This window comes from Papio anubis, chromosome 12, assembly GCF_008728515.1.
Source record: "Papio anubis isolate 15944 chromosome 12, Panubis1.0, whole genome shotgun sequence".
Taxonomy (NCBI): Eukaryota; Metazoa; Chordata; class Mammalia; order Primates; family Cercopithecidae; genus Papio; species Papio anubis.
The window spans coordinates 5,669,530-5,690,298 of NC_044987.1; the positions used below are offsets into that span (position 1 = coordinate 5,669,530).

A 20,769-nucleotide genomic window follows, 5' to 3' on the forward strand; every position below is an offset into this window, starting at 1 on the left:
GAGCAGTTTTTGTTTGGTTCGATTTATCTTGTTAAAAGGATCACTTTGCTTACTGTGTTAAGAGGAAAGGCAGAGATGGGTAGAAGAAGAGGGGCTGGCAGTGGCTGTTGCAATGAGCCAGGTGAGAGATGATGGTGACTTAGACCAGTATGGTAGCTGTGTAAGTGATGAGAAGTGATCTGCTTCTGGATATATTTTGGCCACGGAGCTGGCAGAATTTGCAGACATACTGTGAAGGGATTGAATCATTCAGGTAATTTTTTTTTCTTTTTCTTTTTTCTTGTTTTTTTTAAGATGGAGACTTGCTCTGTCACCCAGGCTGGAGTGCAGTGGCACAGCTTGGCTCACTGCAACCTCCACCCAGATTCAAGCAATTCTCCTGCCTCAGCCTCCCCAGTAGCTGAGTTTACAGGCATGTGCCACCACACCTGGCTAATTTTTTATTTTTAGTAGAGACAGGGATTCACCATATTGGCCAGGCTGGTCTCAAACTCCTGACCCTATGATCCGCCCGCCTTGGCCTCCCAAAGTGCTGGGATTACAAATGTGAGCCACTGCGCCCGGCCCCATTCAGGCAGTTTTTATGATAGAATGATTAGAATGAAGCCATTGCCTTTCCAGTGAATTCTCTTGTTGCCTCTCCCACCCACGCAAAGATACATCCTAGTCCAACATAGGGGGATAGCCACCAAACGTTTTGTTAAATGTGAGAGAAAAACAAGTGACCTCTCCTACATAGTCACTAGATGGCACAGCATCTTTTCAGTCAATTATATTTTTTAACTTTTTATTCTGAAATGATTGATCTCAGAGGAAGTTGCAGAAATAGTACAGAGAGATCCCCTGGGCTCATCACTCAGTTTCTCCCAGTTGGAATGTAACTATATAGTAGTACATTATCAGAACTGGGAAACAACATGGTCACAATACTGTTAACTAGATGCAGACCTCACTCCAAATTCACCAGCTTTGGCAGCACTCATTTTCTTACCATGTATTTTTATATGGCATTAGAGGACAGCTTTTTGGGTTTCAGGTGAGAATTATTGTCATTAATTATGTAAATCTCCCACACACAGGCCAATGATTGTGGAATACAGTTATTCCTATCAATGTTTATATGTTGATATATAACATATATTACTTAAATAACATTTTATATATAATATAATATATATTAACATATATATTACATAACACATATAAACATGGATGTTTATATGTTACGTAATATGTGGGGCTTACGGATTGTTCTAAATATTCCCAAATGACTTTTCTACAGTAAAAATGTGTACTTTCTTTTTTATCACTCTCTTCCTTCATCTCTCCTCTTCTTTCTCTCTTTTCTTCCTCTCTCTCTTTTATCTTTCCCTTGCCCTCCTTTGCTGTCTTTAGTGGTAAGGAAGAGGTTGGGAGGGAGGGATGTTATTCATTTAAAATTAAAGAAGAGTGGCTTTGCCTTCTCCAATAGGAGTAAATTTTAAGAGCTTTATTTCCTATTCAGCTAAATTTCTAAATCCATAGATGTTCTATTGGTAAAGATTAACATGTTTTGTTCTTGCCACATATTGGAATTCTCTATGGTCTTTCTTATTTTAAAATCACATAAATTTATTTTTTTGTTGTGGACTACCATTTATCAACAATTCTATGTTCAGAACGATGTTCAAAGAGGAAGGAAGGAATAAATTCAGTCAACAGCAGAAGATTTTGGTGCATGATGAATCCTCCCTGGATAGATAGCTCGTCTCTTGCCAGTTACTATTATGGGACCTTCGCAAATTGCTTATTAATCTCTCTGCCTTAGTCTCCTAAGACTATTAATAATAGAACTGCCTTCATTAGATTAGGATAAAAAATGTTTTTAAATACCTAGAATTGTGTGGCACATAAGTGCTATAATGTTATTTTGTAAATTAAAAAATACCTGAGAGTAGAATTTACGTTAATATTAGTAAAAAGTCATTGGAACAGCTTCCGGTCGCGGGACACCGGGCGTAGAGGGCGGTCGCGGCGGGCAGTGGCGGCAGAATGTTGGCTACCAGGGTATTTAGCCTAGTTGGCAAGCGAGCAGTTTCCACCTCTGTGTGTGTACGAGCACATGAAAGTGTCGTGAAGAGCGAAGACTTTTCGCTCCCAGCTTACGTGGATCGGCGTGACTATCCCTTGCCGGATGTGGCCCATGTCAAGCACCTGTCCGCCAGCCAGAAGGCCTTGAAGGAGAAGGAGAAGGCGTCCTGGAGCAGCCTCTCCATGGATGAGAAAGTCGAGTTGTATCGCATTAAGTTCAAGGAGAGCTTTGCTGAGATGAACAGGCGCTCGAATGAGTGGAAGACGGTTGTGGGCACTGCCATGTTCTTCATCGGCTTCACCGCGCTCGTTATCATGTGGTAGAAGCTCTATGTGTACGGCCCCCTCCCGCAAACCTTTGACAAAGAGTGGGTGGCCATGCAGACCAAGAGGATGCTGGACATGAAGGTGAACCCCATCCAGGGCTTGGCCTCCAAGTGGGACTACGAAAAGAACGAGTGGAAGAAGTGAGTGAAGCTGGCCTGCGCCTGCCTCTGTCACCTCCATGCAACTCCATGCCTATTTACTGGAAACCTGTTATGCCAAACAGTACTACTGCTAATAAAATGACCAGTTTACCTGAAAAAAAAAAAAAAAAAAAAAGTCATTGGAACAGAAAATATGTAAATATTTTCCGATTCATTTGTTTCTTCAATAAATAAATAATTGGGTTAACACAGTTCAGTATTATTAGTTAATAGAAGTATTGAATCTCAGTATTTATATTGTATTTTGCAAATAACTAACAAGAATCTTTAAAGCTTTAAAAAGTCACAAATTGAGATTGAATGCCAGTTTGATAATAGTTGCCAAAGATTTTCACTTTTGCTAATGAATGTCTCTGGTAGAGGAAAATAAGTGCCTTGGTACTCCATGGGTGAAGGAGGGTTACATATTTGACCTCTGTGTAGTGTATGAAGGAGAAGGTTATACTTGGGAAAACTTCTTTAATTCTGGATTTCCCATTCTGAAGAAACCTTTTTTATTTTTTTCCCTAATAATTGCATAAGAGATTGTCTTAGAATTTTTCACACAGAGACTGTGTAAGTTGATACTTAAAAAAATGTGTTAATGGAATAACAATCTTAGCTCAGTATCAGCAAAGATATTAAAAGATTTGTTTTCTCAGCCTATCCTGTTGTTTTAGTGATTCAGCCTTTACTGGCAGTACTTCCTACTTGATCAATTACTTTTCTTATTTTAAAGGAGCCTAAAGTGCCATCATTTTTATTGGATACACTGTCTCCCACCTACTTAGCAAACAACTGACAAGCAATTAACTTTTTAAAAGAGAAAAGACAATTTAATATCAATTTCATATGTTGTTTTCTGAGCAGGAAATGCTCACCTGTGTGGGGTTGATGGGTGGAGCTCTTCTGGTGAAGCCTGTTCTGCAAGTGTGAGTTTAGGCTGGGGCGTTTCTGTGGTGTTGCAAAGCAGTATGTGCTGAGAGAGGAGGATTAAGCTCCTGGAGGCAGAGCTCTCCCACACACTTGCTGGCTTGCTGGGCTCCACCGACTGGACTGAAAACAGGGCCAAGAATCGTGCTGCTGCAGGGGTCCTGAAAACAGCTGGAACCTGGCAGTGATGTGGGACCTCACTTGGAGTTAACCTGTGGTGGTGAGGTTGGAACCAGTGTGATTATGATTTATTTTCTACGCTCATGTACGGAATGCAGAGCTGTTGTATCCTGATGAATCTACTGCTAAATATAGTCATTTGGAATAATTTTAAGTATTGATCTTAAAACTTGTACCACAAGAGGTAAGGAGATCTCAATCAGTCATTTAAATATTTGACTCAAACAATCTTCAGAATTTTTCACTGAAACTATTTTTAGATTATATTTGGGCATATGCTACCTTGGTTGCTCTTAGGTGAATGGTTAATTATTTAATTATTTAGAAATTCAGCAATTGAACATTAGTATTTGTCATGTTTGTAGAGAGGTGATTACTTTTTGAAGTAGGTTTTGCTGATTGTACAACACAGATGGTTATTTTCCCAGTCGGTTTCAAGAAATATCTTTTTTTCTCCTATTTCCAATTAGCTTATTTCTTGTTTTCTGTGCGTTAGGTTAATATAACAAAAATTTTTATGATTAAAAGAACCTGCCTTTATTTCTTAAGCTGCCAGCTTATATCATATTTTTAATTTTTTTCCTGGTAGGTTAATAATATTTCAATTATTGATTAATGGAAATGGGCAGTGCTAATACACTTAAAATAATTTGGTAGGCTGTATAAAGAGGCTCCTTAAGTTTGCATAAGGAAGTAACCTTTCTGGCCTTTTCCCTTCAAGTATAGTGCTTCCCCCCTTCATTGGTATTGGTATTGGAAAGGATAACCATCTCCATCCATAAAATATTTTGTATTAAATCTCAGAGATTTTACCACTAAGATGGTATTCCATATGTATATGGTGTTTCTTTAGACCTCAGTAATAAATGCCTTTCATTAAAATAACATGGAGACCAGAATTTTCTCTGAATCACAAATCAGCCCTTAATAGGGCTGATTAGTATGTTCAGCTTCTTAACAGAGGTTGAACATTTTTCTTTCCAGTGCTTAAATGATATCAATATTTTAATTTTCAAAACCATAAACGGGGGAATTTCAGAATTTACAGCTCTTTTTCATAGCTTTTTAAAAAAGCATCTACTACTCATATAATAATGGTTTGAACTACAATTTCTCTTTTAAAAAAAGAATGCTATATGGCATTTAGTGGAAGATATCAGAAATCTAAAATGTCTTAGGTTAAGTTTATATTTAAGAAAATTATAGGAGGAAGGACTAGAAAGTGATGTCATGTTCTCAGTCCTGAATCCAGGATAGATAGCCAGATTCCATGTTCTGGAAAGCTGAGTCAGTTTTCTGCTTAGCCCTGTACCGCAGGGATTCTCAAAGTTTTCAGATCAAATGTAACAAGAAATTGTAGTAGTAATAATAGCTCCTATTTATTGACACAGAATTAAATGTTTGGCACATACATTTCATGTAAGCATCATAGTAACCCTAGTGAGAGCTGTTGTTAGGGTCATTTCCATTGTGAGTGAAAGAATTGAGACTTAAGTAGGTAATTTGCTCAAGATCTTGCAATTGGAAAGTGATTAGGGACTGAATTATAACCCTTTGGTCTGATTCCAAAGCCTATTTCTTTTAACAAAAACTCATTGTCAGTTCCATACTCACCAAATATAGAACCTTTCCCCTCTACTTCCTGCAAATCAAAACAAAACCCACAAAAACCAAAACCACCTATGATAGTATCAGAGTTCCACACCAAACTTCATAGCTTAATAAAGTGCAGAGAACTATGTAACATTAAAGTATGTATGATTACATTTTAATATGACAAAACTTTATCTCAAAAGAGAGTTTTTACACCGTTAAAATTAAGGTTCTAAGTTTTCTGATTTCTAGAACTAATGTATGTTTTGGTAGTCCTGTTACCTTTGATGTACCTGAATTCCTAGGAATATGTGTTTGTTATATTAAATTTTTGTAAGAATACACAAACATGTCCTCCTGAAATAGTACTAGCTTTTAAGCTTCTTATCAAATAGTACTAGTTCAGCCTGGAAAAATAAGAACCTAGACAATTTAAAATTTCTTAACAGGTTTTAAAATCTGTATTCTGTATATAATATCCCATTCCAATGTTAAAACACTTTAAGTGTCAGGAATTTATATCTACTTCATGTTTTTTCCTCCTGCTTCTGGTAAAATGCAAATCTTCCTTTTGTTCTGTTTTTAGAAATGAAGTTAGTCATAGTCTCTTATATAATAACTGAGGTGGTAAAGTCAGCAAGTTAAAAATACTTCTTACTTTGATTTTGTACCAAGTTGAGAAACAGAACCAATCATATTTATTATTTTAAATTTGTAATTTAAATTTTGAAATAAAAATTAGTATCACTTTTAGCAGGAAAAAGGTGTCGCTTATTTATGTCAAGGTAAAATAACATAACCTAAATTTGAGCCTTCTTTGATATTTGTAACTGAAATCTGAAGCTTCTAGAAAAGTCAGTGTATAATGTAGATAGTAATAGTCTTATCTTAACCATATGACCATTTTCCCAAGGGAACTATGATTTGTAAAGGTCTAGCATGAGGTTCCGTTTTGTAACAGTTTTTGTACTCCTCTAGGAAGGGCAGCAGCCTAGTGGTGTTGCTTTGGTTTCATCTTTAACCCTGGAGAAGAGATACAGTTTTATTCAAATGTCCCAATATTTTAGTTAACCGTTGGTATGCCATTCAACATGAGTTGTGCTGATATTCTGAAGAAGCAGTTTATGGCCCATTTTCTGCTCTCTTTTCTCTCAGTGAATTGTTTTTACCTCTTCTGTGTCTAAAAGATTCTTTTCTAAAATCTACTACAGATTTATTTTCTAGATCCTTTGATGTCATTCATTTGCATTCCAGTCAGTAATGCCTTTACAAATGACTACTCTTCTCTCATAATTAGATGGAACCCTGTTTGACTTATGTAACTGTTAGTAGCTTTCCCGTTTTTCAGTTGAGAGCCATTACTAGTGGTGCTATTTTAAATGTAGCCTTGCATGTATATGAATTTCTGAGATACTTGGTTTTATTCCTTTGAGGTTAGAATGTTCAGACAGTAAACTGTTTCATTTAATTCCTGATCCGGCCCCAGATATCTTTTCTGTGACAGCTCTTGGCAGCTGTTGTATACATCAGTTAAAGAACTGTGGTTTTTCCTATTCCAAAATTGTTTGTGATAGATTGATCAAAAATGATTCTGTACTTTCTTACTTCACAATCGCTTTGCAGTACATTAAAATTCAAGACCCAATTTATCTAAAAATTTTTTTGACATATACTTGGGATAGGGGTGGGAAATGAAGCCCAAGGCTGAAAAACTGTTACATTCCTGATTTTAAAAAAGTGGTTCCTAGAAAGACAGTGAGAATTTTTTTTTGTGAGCATCAACCTGATAGATTATAAGTTTTCTGAAGTTCAGAACCTACAGATAATATTTACCTTATTTTTCTTTTACTGCAGTAAACTCTTGAAACCTATGTCAAAAAATAATTTTTATAAAGTATATGACATTTTATAATAAAAAGAGTATTATAAGTGACCATTGTACTGTTGATCAAGGACTTGCAAGCAAATAAAGAAGTAAACAACAATGTACCATATGGCGTGACCAGCAACTGTGAATGTCCTTAACAATTAAAGATAGTACAAGCATCAAGTCCAAGAAACAGTTATAAGCATGTTATGTAAATTAGTTATGTACGGACTCCTTATTACTACTAAGCATTCATCGAACTAAATAATTAAAATTAATTTAAAAAGTGTTAAACCTAATATGCTTAGTAACCTTTAACAGTGATTTTTTATCTTAAATTTTTATACCAGCCTTCTTCCAAGATGATTTAGAGAGCCTAATTTTTTTTGACAGAGCTCTCCAATTACGTTTTAAACAATGTCCTTTTTTTCTCCTGATAAATTCCCCGAAACTAAAAGTATGTTTCATAGATTTTAGAGCTTTGTATGCTATTCACACTTCATACATTCTCAGAGTACTTTATGATTTCTCAGGTATTTTCATTAAAATCTAGAATCATATTGCCTGGTTAAACTTTTCATTTTTCATATTATTAATCTGAAGTCTAAACTGCTTAATTTCCTTTTCTAAAATCTTACAGTGAGTTATCAGCAGAAATCGGGATTAAAACCCTGTCTCCACATTCTTGATCTGGTACTTTCTCACTAGCACATGCCTTAGCCAATAATGGCATGATTGGATGAATGACTTTAATTAGACTATATGTCATCTTATTGGAAAACAATAAAAGCTTTCAGTTACTAGGTCATTGGTTCAAGGATGTATTTTTAAATCTTCAAATAGGATTGCTAACATTTTATGCTTACTATATGTTTTTACCACATATACAACTATGTATTTAGATATTGTAGGATATTACTAAATAAACTAAAGAAAGTGAATTGAAATATGAATAATAAATTATCTTGATAATTAGAACTAGATATATAGAAGGGAGGAAAGGAATAAAATTTCATTATTCTGATAACTCTTATTACATTTAAGTTATTACACAGAATGTGATGGGAGATAATTAGAATTTATTTAATATACCTGTTCTTTTGATATCAAGTTTTAAGGAGGTAATTCTGATGATTAGAGACTTGTTTATATTTCGAATGTAAATTATTTTGAGTGTGATGTTAACACAGACAGATTAAATTAGTTAATACATGTAAAGCCCTGGCACACAGTAAAATAGTAAGCACTCAATAGTCATTACGTATGCAATAATTATTGTTATGGTATTACTGTAGCGTCTAGATTTTCCTTCAAGTTTTGTTGACTATCTGGGTTAAGATTTACCTTTTCCTTCATGCTGCCTTTGTAGGACTGGGAGCAGGTCAGTGGGTGGTGCCAGAGAGAGGGCAGATCTATCGCAAAATAGATGGGAAGATTTACAGAAATAAGAATAGTCAGTGACAGAATTTCTTCAGCCTGTCCTTATTTCATCAAACAAAACTTACTGGGTTTACTTTGCAAGAAACTCCTTTACTCTAATTTGAATGATATTTTTTGTAAAACTGGAAAAACCCATCATCAGAGTTATTCATGTGTATTTTGAGTCATTGGCTTAAAGAACTTCGTTTATATCATTAGTCATAATGGTATGAAAGCATTAATTATGTTAAAGCCTTTTTATGTTATAAAAAGGAAAATTTTCAAAAGGGTGTATTTTTCTATAGAATACTTGTTATATTTCTATATTATTGGAAAAAGTATTTGTTCAGTTCCTTTAATGTTTACATTGCATACTGAAATCTTGCCCAACTACCTACATATTTTTATTTAAAAGATTTGTAGAGTTATTACTCTAGTGAATCACAGATTAATTTGAGTCCAGTTATTTGTAAATAAAGCTTTGTTGGTTAAGCTTACACTAATTTAACTGATATACTCAAGGCTGTAGACTAAGATTTATATCACATATTTCCCAATATGAATGCTAACTAAACTTTTTCAGAAACTTTCTCAGTTGCCTAAAGATCCTTTTAGGACAAGTAACAACGCTTACTAAAGATAAGTTTATTTTTACAATTCTTGGCAATATTCCTTTTAATAAATTTGAAAATACTCAGTACACAGTTCACTTCAACTATTTACTTAAGACTCTAAATGTAAATCAATGTCATTTTTCGTTTGCTGCTATTTAAGGCATTTGCTGATGCCTATTGTAGTTTTTCCATAATTTGTCTGTGCTTTCACCCAATACAGTTCTTCTGTGTTTGTCTTCCTTTACTAGAAGTTCACGTCTAATGTGTTTACAGTATTCTTACATTTATTACAGTTGCTAAGATGGAACTTTGCCCTGGCTTAAGGCTATTATTTTTTTAAGTTGCCACTTGCCTTTTCAAGTCTATTGCACTCATTTATATCACTGCAAAGGATACAAGGGAGGTAGGAGTATAAAAGTATTTAAAAATATAAAAGCATAAAAGCAAGCCTTCTGCACGTTCTGCACACGTATCCCAGAACTTAAAGTATAATAAATAAATAATAATAATAATAAAGTCAGAAGCAAGAAAAAAAAGTAGTTACAAATTTAGTGTACCTCATTCAAAACTTAAGATAAACTAAAATATCAGCTTAATAGATGGAGAGAAATCATTTGATAAAGGTCAACACTTGTTCCTTTTATATATCTTGGCAATTAGGACTAGGTAATTTCTTTATATTTGAGGTTTCTACCCAAAAAACCCAAGTGAATTCTATTCTTATTGGTGAAACATAAGAAATAATCTATTTAAAGTCAGGAACAAAATAAACATTTATTGGGGGTCCAGTGAAGTTAGACAAAAAGAATTAAAAGGATTGGAAGGGAAGAATCAAATATATATTATTTGCAGATTTATAAATCCAGATGATTCTACAGTCAAATTTTAAGAAATAATAAGGTTCAGCAAGGTTGCTGAATAAAGGATAAATAATACAAAAACAGTAATAGCACATTTATTAAGTTTTGCTGTCTAGCACTAAGTGCTTTACAATTTTAACTCATTTAATTCTCACAACAATGCTGTTGAGCAGTTTTTTTTTTTAACTTTTTTTTTTTTTTTTTTTTTTTTGAGACGGAGTCTCACTTTGTCGCCCAGGCTGGAGTGCAGTGGCGCAATCCCGGCTTACTGCAAGCTCCGCCTCCCGGGTTCATGCCATTCTTCTGTCTCAACCTCCCCAGTAGCTGGGACTACAGGTGCCTGCCACCATGCCTGGCGAATTTTTTGTATTTTTAGTAGAGATGGGGTTTCACCATGTTAGCCAGGATGGTCTCAATCTCCTGACCTCGTGATCCGCCTGCCTCGGCCTCCCAGAGTGCTGGGATTACAGGCATGAGCCACCACGCCCGGCCCCTTTTTTTTCGTTTTTGAGACCTGATCTTGCTCTTGTCGCCTAGACTGGAGTGCAGTGGCACGATCTCAGTTCACTGCAACCTCCACCTCCAGGTTCAAAAGGTTGCAATGAACCTGCCTCCCAAGTAGCTGGGATTACAGGTGCCCGCCACCACACCTGGTTTATTTTTGTATTTTTAGGAGAGACAGGGTTTCGCCATGTTAGCCAGGCTTGTCTCGAACTCTTGATCTCGTGATCTGCCCACCTTGGCCTCCCAAAGTGCTGGGATTACAGGCGTGAGCCACCACACCTGGCGTAAACTTTTTCATAGATGAGGAAAATGAAGTACTGATAATTTAAATATTTGTCCATAATCATACCGTTAGGAGCTGCAGAGGCAAAATTGGAACCCCAAGGTCTGACTCCTGAGTCTACCCTTTACAACCCTGCTAATTGCATTTCTGTACACCAATAATAAATGATTAGAAAATGTAATTTAGAAAACTCCATTTTATAACATCAAGAAAGTCATAAAGCTCCTAAGACTATCTATAACAAAAGTTCATAAGACTTTTATGAAAGGAAATTAGACACATTTATTGAAGGACATAAACGAATTATAAATAAGTGGAGAGATCTATTGATGGAAAAGAAGACTCAATATCATAAAGAAGTCTGTGTTCCTCCAAAATAATCTATAATTCACTGCAGCTTCAATGAGATTCTAAAAAGTTTTTTTCTCCTTCTAATTTGACAAGCTGATTCTAAAATTTATGTGAAATGGGAAACAGCTAAAAATAAGGCAGTTTTAGAAAATAATAGTAAATGAAGGGACTCATCTTTCCAGTTATTAAGACTTACAGATTAAGAAAGTGAGGTATCGATAGAACTGAGAGAAATGAGAGAACTCAGAAACAGACATCTTACATGCTATATGCATTTTTCACATAAGATAGAATCAGTCTTACAATTCAGTGGTGAAAGGGTTATTCAATTAAAGGTGACAGAATAGTTGGTTATATATATGGAAAAAAGTATGTATCTCTCCCTAAAATACATGAAAAAACAAAAGTTTTTAGGAGAAATAGGACAATATGTTTATGATTTGTAAGGAAAATATCTTAAAAGTACAGAGTGATTCCTGTACCTAAAGACATTTTAAAATTTGTACAAGAAAAGACAAGCCATAGACATGGAGTCAGTCTTTATAATATGTAAAGTATTCGTTTCTATATTATGTGAAGAATTCTTATCAGTAAGACAAAGAAAACAAAATAGAAAAATGGGCAAGGATATGAACAGTTATTTCGTTGAAGAAGAAAACTGAATGGCCATGTGAAACACATGAAAACAATGCCTGTTCTGATTAGCAGTCACAGAAATGCATATTAAAGTGAAATATAATTTCAGAAATTTGGCAGAGCTAAGTAGAACAAAGATATGAAGAATGAGGACTGAAAAATGCATCTAATTAGAGTGTATATTGATAAATCATTTTAGATAATATTTTAGCAAAGTTGAAATATGGTCGAAAAGTAGCATATTCTACAACCCAACAATTTTCGTCCTAAACATGAGTACCAGAGAAGTCCTGTCACTTGTGCCCAGGGAGACACCAGATTATACAGTGCAGTCATGATTGTAAGAACAAACACTTGTAAACTCTGATAGCAGGAAAATGGAAATATAAGGTGTGGTGCATACTTAGAAGAGAATATTGTAATGTAGTGTAAGTGATATACTGAGCCACAAGTGCCATGGATAAATCTCAGAATACACAGTTTTGCAGAAAGTTTGATATCAGATGATTCCATTTCTGAATTTGAAAAACATGCAACATGTTAGTATTGTTTATGGCTACATACACATGTTGTTACAGTGTAAAGACATGGATGGAAATGATAAATGCTAAATTCAGGATACAGGTTCTCTGTAGGAGAACAGGATTGCAGAAACAGAGTGGCTTCAGCTATATCTGTTATACTTAAGGGAAAATAATCTGAGGAAATAATGTGGCACAATGTTAAGATGTGAAAAACCTACATGATGGGTACATGGGTATTTATCATATTATTCTCTTAAATATTTCTGTGTAGTCAAAGTATTGAGCAATTTTAAGAAATAAGTACATTGACGTTGGGCTCTAATACTTTCTATCAGTTCCTTAGCTCCTGATTTTCCAGGGCAGTCATACCCCAGGCCTATGTCTTCTGGTCGTGTTTTCCAGTTAGTCTGTGCTAAAACTGGTCTCTAGAGACTTATGTGAATACAAAGCTAATTAAGCATTAAGCCAGTAGGCTTTTAAATAGTAGTCAGGTTAAAACTAGGTATAATACAATAGGAGTTTTGTTTCAGCACTTTTTTTTATTCTTAACATTTGTTATATTTTCTTTTGAAGAGCAGAATTTTCGGAACATTTTTAGTTCATTAAATGGATTTGATAGTTGTCTAGAGAAAAATTCTTTCTTCATATTCATTAGTGCGAATAGATACATTGTGCTTTAAATAAAAGCAATTTATGGAATTTTAAATTAAAATTCAAACTTTTTAATATTTGTTTAACATAAAGTACTTTAAGGTATGCAGCAGAGACTGAGAATGATAGAATTTGTGAGATTATAAGAGAACCTTAAATATTACGTAGTGCAGTTGCCTGTATTTGGATTCTCCTTGCTTAAATTTCTACCAAGTGGTTATCTAATCTATGTTTGGGAACTTTGAATGAAAGACAGGATATTGTATACAATGTGTAAAAATCCACTGGACGTGTTAAACATTACTCTCATATTTTATTATACCTTTGGTTTAATCAGAACAATCTGCACAGGTATTATATATTCCCACCAATACATTCTAATTTTGTCTGCTTGATGTTGTGAATTTATTACCTTTCCTAAAACTTGATGTATATAATCAAATAAACTTAATGCTGAGGCCATTATCTTGGGACAAACCATGTTCCTATACACCCTCAGAAATTAAGCCGAGATTTGTCTTAAGTCAGTCTAGAAGATTTCTGAGAACCAATTCCTAAAACTTTAGAGAAAGTATTATGAGAAAGCAAGAATTCGTTGGGATTGCTGGGGAAGCATTATACTGGTATAATTAAACAGCACTGCCCTGCCTCTTCATGCCAAGGTTCACTACGGCTTAATGAACTGCATGTTTTTTAGTATCTCTCTATAAACTGGCTATTGGTATCATAAAGATTTACCTTGGAGATACTAGGTTGTGTGTCATACTGCTAAGGCTTTTAACTACTGGAAAGACTGGACTGGTAGGGTTTGTCTTTGGTTTAAAAAAAGATTGCAAATATAAAGTATGTCATGTCTAAATAACATTGTGGCACAAGTTGTATTTTAGCCCTCAAGTGGGAAATTTGAATATAAAGTAGTATGGTTTGCTTTTGTCTAAGTATTGTTTTGCATTTTATTTTTTATACATTTTATCTGTAGAAATACCATCGGTATCATTTTAGTGTCTCTAATCCAGGATGTTTGGTGAACCTTAACCCTCACAGCCGTGCTTGCTAGTGTTCTTCTGTAGAAATGGGTTTGTAAGCACTTAATCATCTAACCCTATACCCTGCCTTCGTCAGTAGAAATCTTCTGATATAATTGATAGTATTAGATACTTTGCTCGTCAAAAGGTAGTAACTAGTAATATTGAACAGGAAGGCAACAGGTGGGGATCAGTGCTCGTGTCCCAAATAAGCTCTTTTTGGTTACTTGAATGTCTAAGAAATGGGAAGAAAGTTTAAAATGAAGAAAACTAATTTATAGTTTTGCTCAAACTCTACTAGGAGGCTACTGTGTAACCAAAACAGCATGGTACTGGTACCTAAACAGAGATATAGACCAATGGAACAGAACAGAGCCCTCAGAAATAATACCACACATCTATAACCGTCTGATCTTTGACAAACCTGACAAAAACAAGAAATGGGGAAAGGATTCCCCATTTAATAAATGGTGCTGGGAAAACTAGCTAACCATATGTAGAAAGCTGAAACTGGATCCCTTCCTTACACCTTATACAAAAATTAAGATGGATTAAAGACTTAAATGTTAGACCTAAAACCATAAAAACCCTAGAAGAAAACCTAGGCAATACCATTCAGGACATAGGCATGGGCAAGGACTTCATGTCTAAAGCATCAAAAGCAATGGCAACAGAAGCCAAAATTGACAAATGGGATCGAATTAAACTAAAGAGCTTCTGCACAGCAAAAGAAACTACCATCAGAGTGAACAGCAATCCCACAGAATGGGGAGAAAATTTTGCAATGTAGCCCATCTGATGCTGGCTAATATCTGAATCTACAAAGAACTCCAAACAAATGTACAAGAAAAAACCAAACAACCACCAAAAAGTGGGCAAGGATATGAACAGACACTTCAAAAGACATTTATGCAGCCAACAGACACATGAAAAAAAATGCTCATCACTCACCATCAGAGAAACGTCCCACAATGAGATACCATCTCACACCAGTTAGAATGGCGACCACAAAAGTCAGGAAACAATAGGTGCTGAGAGGATGTGGAGAAATAGGGAACACTTTTGTAAACTGTTATGGACTGTGAACTAGTTCAACCATTGTGGAAGAGGAGGCATTCCCTCAAGGATCTAGGAACTAAAAATACCATTTGACCCAGCCATCCCATTATGGGTATATACCCAAAGGATTATAAATCATGCTGCTATAAAGACACATGCACACCGATGTTTATTAATGGCACCATTCACAATAGCAAAGACTTGAATCAACCCAACCAAAGACAGACTGATTAAGAGAATGGCACATACACACCCTCATGGAATACTATGCAACCATGCAGCTGGAAACCATCATTCTCAGCAAACTATCACAAGAACAGAAAACCCTCAAACACCGTGACAAGTTCTCACTCATAGGTGGGAATTGAACAATGAGATCACTTGGACACAGGAAGGGGAACATCACACACTGGGGCCTATTGTGGGAGGGGGCAGGGAGAGGGATAGCATTAGGAGATATACCTAATGTGTAAATGATGAGCTTAACAAGCAGCACACCAACACATGGCACATATATACATATGTAACAAACCTGGACGCTATGCAATATGCACCCTAGAACTTAAAGTATACAATTAAAAAAAAAAAAAAAGTCAGGAAACAACAGGTGCTGAGGATGTGGGAGAAACAGGAACACTTTTTACACCCGTTGGTGGGACTGTAAACTAGCAATAAACCATTGTGGAAAACAGTGGTGATTCCCATGATCAAGAACTAGAAACACCACTTGACCCAGCCATAGCCATCCCATTACTGGGTATATACTCAGTTGATTAAATCATGCTGCTATAAAGACACATGCACACATATGTTTATTGCAGCACTATTCACAATATCAAAGACTTGGAACCAATCCAGATGTCCATCAGTGATAGACTGGATTAAGAAAATGTGGCACATATACACCATGGAATACTATGCAGCCATGAAAAAGGATGAATTCATGTCCTTTGTAGGGATATGGATGAAGCTGGAAACCATCATTCTCAGCAAACTATCACAAGAACAGAAAACCAAACACCGCATGTTCTCATTCATAGGTGGGAATTGAAAAATGAGATCACTTGAACACAGGAAGGAGCACATCACACACCGGGACCTGTCGTGGGGTAGGGGGCTGGGGGAGGGATAGCATTAGGAGATATACCTAATGTAAATGACGAGTTAATGGTGCAACACACCAACATGGCACATGTATACATATGTAACAAACCTGCATGTTGTGCACATGTACCCTGGAACTTAAAGTGTAATAAAACAAAAATAAGAAAATAAAATGAAGAAAACTAATTTAAGAGATTTATATATGGAAGTGTTATTAGATCCTCAAATTTGAGTATAATTAAATTGAATATTTTTATTTATATCTCCAAGGCAGTGAAATTAATCTATCTTGATAAATAATTGATTATTTAATTACGTATGCCAGAACTTCTCACTGTCTGCCACAGTGAGGAGGAGTCCAGTTAAAATAACATCACCAGCAATGCTGAAACTATGCAGAACGCAGTTTAATCTTCCTTTGAAGGCTTTTGGAATCACTTAAGACTATGTCTAGTCACCATTATGAATATCCATTATTTCAGTGTCTCAGATTGGGATATACATTGGCAAGAAGAGACCATATCCACCCCTCCCACTCACACACCCAGTTTAGATGTTTTGTGGAAAGGTAACAATGCAAAAGGGCCATTCAGAGTAAAAGCCAGAGCTGCATGTGTATCAGCACAGTTTCCCAGAGCCCTGGAGTGCCAAATGGGGGCACAGAGTTGCCAGTGACACCCTCCATTATCTTAATTTTATGCCCTAGTGCAACTCTTACTTAATTAGGCCTTGTGTCACTATTTAGGAAAAATAAACATGAACACTCTTTACCCTAACAGGAAAAGATAGCCATGTTTCCTTGTTCTTGATCTAAACTTGCCAAACCAAGAAGCAGAGTCAGTTACCTAATGTCCTTGGAAGTCAAGTTGTACACAGGCTACCTTTGACTAATGAGGTGTTATTGTGTGGGAGAGTTTGGTTGGAGGATCATAATTATAAATATGTTCCCATTGACTTACCACTGAATTGTGAAGATGTATGTTTATTGGTCAGTATATAATTCCAGTTATAAAATTGCTAATCGATGTGAAAGAAACAAATGTGTTCTTTACTGTTGAGAAGCCTAGTTCAATATGGCACACTACTGCTGCAGTTTAAAAACTGTTCTCCCTCCATTTGTGTTGAAAATGGTCACTTGTTCCTTTCTTTCTTTTGGATACCGTTACTATTGACTCAGGATTTTTATTTATTTGATCTTTTATGATCAGTTATAACCATTCTTTATGATGCGTGAATCATCCCAGATCTGCCCACACGAGTCTGACTCAGCCCTTGTCAGGGATCCCTCAGCTGTGGGCATCCCCTTGCTTTCTGTTACAAGCTTTCCATTCTCATCTTGTGCTTTGCCTGCTTCTGACTTGCATTCGGGGTTTGTTTTGATAAGGAATTTTATTTAGCCACTAAGATCTGAGACCAGAGGTCTTCACTGCAACCGATATATCATTATTTCTAAGCCTTTTAAAGTGGATAGAGCTTCAGGAAAGTGTGTGAGTGTTTTAGTCATGAGTTCATGTTGATGTTTCCAAGTCAAAGTTAACATTACAGGTTTTTCTTCCTAACCTTTAGATCTTATAATTGTATCTCATTTTCTCTCACATGGAAAATCTTTGTTTTGTCCCACAATATGTATAAAGTTATTTCCAAATTACATTACCAATATTATTGCCAATAGTAAAGGAGGTGGATGGAGTTAAATATTACGTCGCAGGATTTTTTTATTTTGTTTTTTGGTTTTTTTGTTTGTTTGTTTTATCCTTAGAATATATCCCACTAAGCATGTGGTCCTTTTTTGTTTGTTTGTTTTTGTTTTTGTTTTTGCATTTTTTATTTCCATAGGTTTTGGGGGAACAGGTGTATTTGGTTATATGTGTAAGTTCTTTAGTTGTGATTTGTGAGATTTTGGTGCGCCCAACACCTGAGCAGTATACATTGAACCCAATTTGTAGTCTTTTATCCCTCACCCCCTTCCCACCCTTTCCTCTTGATTCCCCAAAGTCCACTGTGTCATTCTTATGCCTTTGCATCCTCACAGCTTATCTCTCACTTATGAGTGAGAACATACGATGTTTGGATTGCCATTTCTGAGTTACTTCACTTAGAATAATAGTCTCCAATTCCACCCAGGTTGCTGCAAAAGCTATTAATTCATTCCTTTTTATGACTGAGTAGTATCCTGTGTGTGTGTGTGTGTGTGTGTGTGTGTGTGTGTATCACAGTTTATCCACTTGTTGATTGATGGGCATTTGGCATTTGGGTTGGTTCCACATTTTTGCAATTGCGAATTGTGCTGCCATAAACATGACTGTGTAAGTATCTTTTTCATATAATGAATTCTTTCCCTCTGGGTAGATACCCAGTAATGAGATTGTTGGATCAAATGATAGTTCTACTTTTGGTCCTTGAAGGAATCTCTATACTGTTTTCCATAGTGGTTTTACTAGTCTGCATACCTACCAGCAGTGTAGAAGTATTCTCTCTTCGCTGCATTCAGGCCAACATTTTTTTTTTTTTTTTTTTTTTTTTTTTTTTTTTTTAAACAAAATGGGAGATATTACAACTGACACCACAGAAATACAAAAGATCATTCAAGGCTACTATGAACACTTTTATGCACATATACTAGAAAGCCTAGGGATGATGGATAAATTCCTGGAAAGATAAAATCCTCCTAGCTTAAATCAGGAAGAATTAGATACCCTGAACAGACCAAAAATAACAAGCAGTGAGACTGAAATAGTAATTTTAAAAAATTACCAACAAAGAAAGTCCAGGATCAGACAGATTCACAGCTGAATTCTACCAGACATTCAAACAAGCATTGGTACCAATTGTATCAACACTATTCCACAAGCTAGAGAAAGAGGGAATCCTCCCTAAATCATTCTATGAAACCAGTATCACTCTAATACCAAAACCAGGAAAGGACATAACTGAAACATAAAACTATGAACCAATATCCTTGATGAAAACACATTAAAAATTTTTTAACAAAATTCTATCTAACCAAAACCAGCAACCTATCAAAAAGATAATCCACCATGATCAAGTGGGTTTCATACTAGGAATACAGGAATGGTTTTACTTATGCAAGTCAATAGATGTGATACACCACAAACAAAATTAAAAAACAAAAATCACATGATCATCTCAATAGATGCAGAAAAAGCATTGGACAAAATTCAGCATCCCTTTATGATTAAAACCCTCAGCAGCAAAACTTGCATGCAAGGGACATACCTCAATGTAATAAAAGCCATCTATGACAAACCCACGGCCAACATAATGCTGAATGGGGAAAAGTTGAAAGCATTCCCTTTGAGAAGTGGTCCTTTTTTTTAATATTTTAAATTTAGTTTTGAACGTGTAGAAAGAACATTAACGTGTAGAAAGAACATTAACGTGATTCAGAAGTCAGGCTATATAAAAAAGGTATACTCAGAGACGTCTCACATCTTATTCTTACCCTTTTCCCTTTTCTCACCTATTGTTTTTAACCCATTTTTATTAGTTTCTAGTTTATCCTTCTAGTGTTTCTTTTTGCAAAAATAAGCTCACGTGTACATGCATATTTGGGTGGATGAATTTGTGTGTGATGTGTATATTCCTCATCCTTTCTTATTGTAAATATGCTGTTCTCTGCTTTGCTTTTTTCACTTACTGTATCCTGAAGAGTACTCCCTATCAGTAGGTAGAGATCCTCCTTAAAAATAAAAAAAAGCAAAAATTAACCAATAATACTCTGTGCGGATGTATCGCAGTTTATTCAACCAATTCCCTATTAATGCTCTTTTGCGTTTCTAATAAACATATTTGGTTATTTTTAAAGTAACCCAGTGTTTTAAAATGTTTTGACATGTTTAAACTGTTTATTTGTAAACTCTCTATTCTGGCCTATGATCCCAGCCTTTGCATACCCCTTAAGCCTCATTTCATACCACTGTCCCCTGGCTCCCTACCCCTCTCATGGCTTCCAGCTCAGATATGACTTCCTCAGAGAAACTGTTCCTTACCTCTCTGTTTAATGCAGTTTCTTTCAAGTCACTAATACATCAGCCTGTTTATTTTTTTATTAGCCACTATAAATAATCTGATATTACTTTGTTGCCTTCATTTAGGCAGTATCATTTAGTGGATAAGAGTTTGGGCTATATGCTAATTGCCCTGATTTGGAATCCCGGTTATGTGACAGTGGGCACATTAACCTAGCATTCTCTGCCTCAGTTTCTTCATCTAAAAATGGGTATAGTATTAATATTTTCCTAATAGTGGGCTGTGAGAAATGAATGATTAATAAATATAAACATTTAGGTAGTTATTTGTACATACTAAGTGTAAAATAAATGCTGGCTGTATCCATATTACTATTTAATCATTCATTGTCTGCCATCAGTAAGCTCTGTGACAGCAAGGACCTTGTCTCTCCTGTTCCCCATCATAATCTCATGACTTAGAGCAGTTCCTAAGTTATGGTAGGCACTTACACATTTGTTGCTAAATGATTAATAGTTAATATTCACTTTCCATTCCTTTGAAACATTCTTAGAAATATGTTACTTAAAGAATGCTTTCTTATATACATCATATGCAGTTACCAAATTTGACAGTTATTTTCATCAAATTCAGCATCAA

At 35.5% G+C, this 20,769-nt stretch overlaps 2 protein-coding genes across 7 annotated transcripts in view; both read left to right on the forward strand.

The window, feature by feature from the left end:
• ARHGAP32 (Rho GTPase activating protein 32) overlaps nucleotides 1-20,769 on the forward strand; it is a 221,007-nt gene that overhangs the window by 152,483 nt on the left and 47,755 nt on the right. Inside the window, exon 1 of one of the 6 annotated variants that reach the window (XM_009187665.4) lies at nucleotides 2,779-3,834. The exons of the other annotated variants lie outside the window; for them this stretch is intronic. The gene's annotated coding sequence lies outside the window, so the exon portion shown is untranslated. Of the gene's footprint in view, nucleotides 1-2,778; nucleotides 3,835-20,769 lie in introns of those variants that run through there. 6 annotated transcript variants of the gene reach the window in all.
• Nucleotides 1,956-2,673, forward strand: LOC101003461. Its single transcript, XM_003910952.5, has one exon. The coding sequence runs from the start codon at nucleotides 2,032-2,034 to the stop codon at nucleotides 2,392-2,394; it is 363 nt and encodes a 120-aa protein (XP_003911001.2). The 5' UTR covers nucleotides 1,956-2,031; the 3' UTR covers nucleotides 2,395-2,673.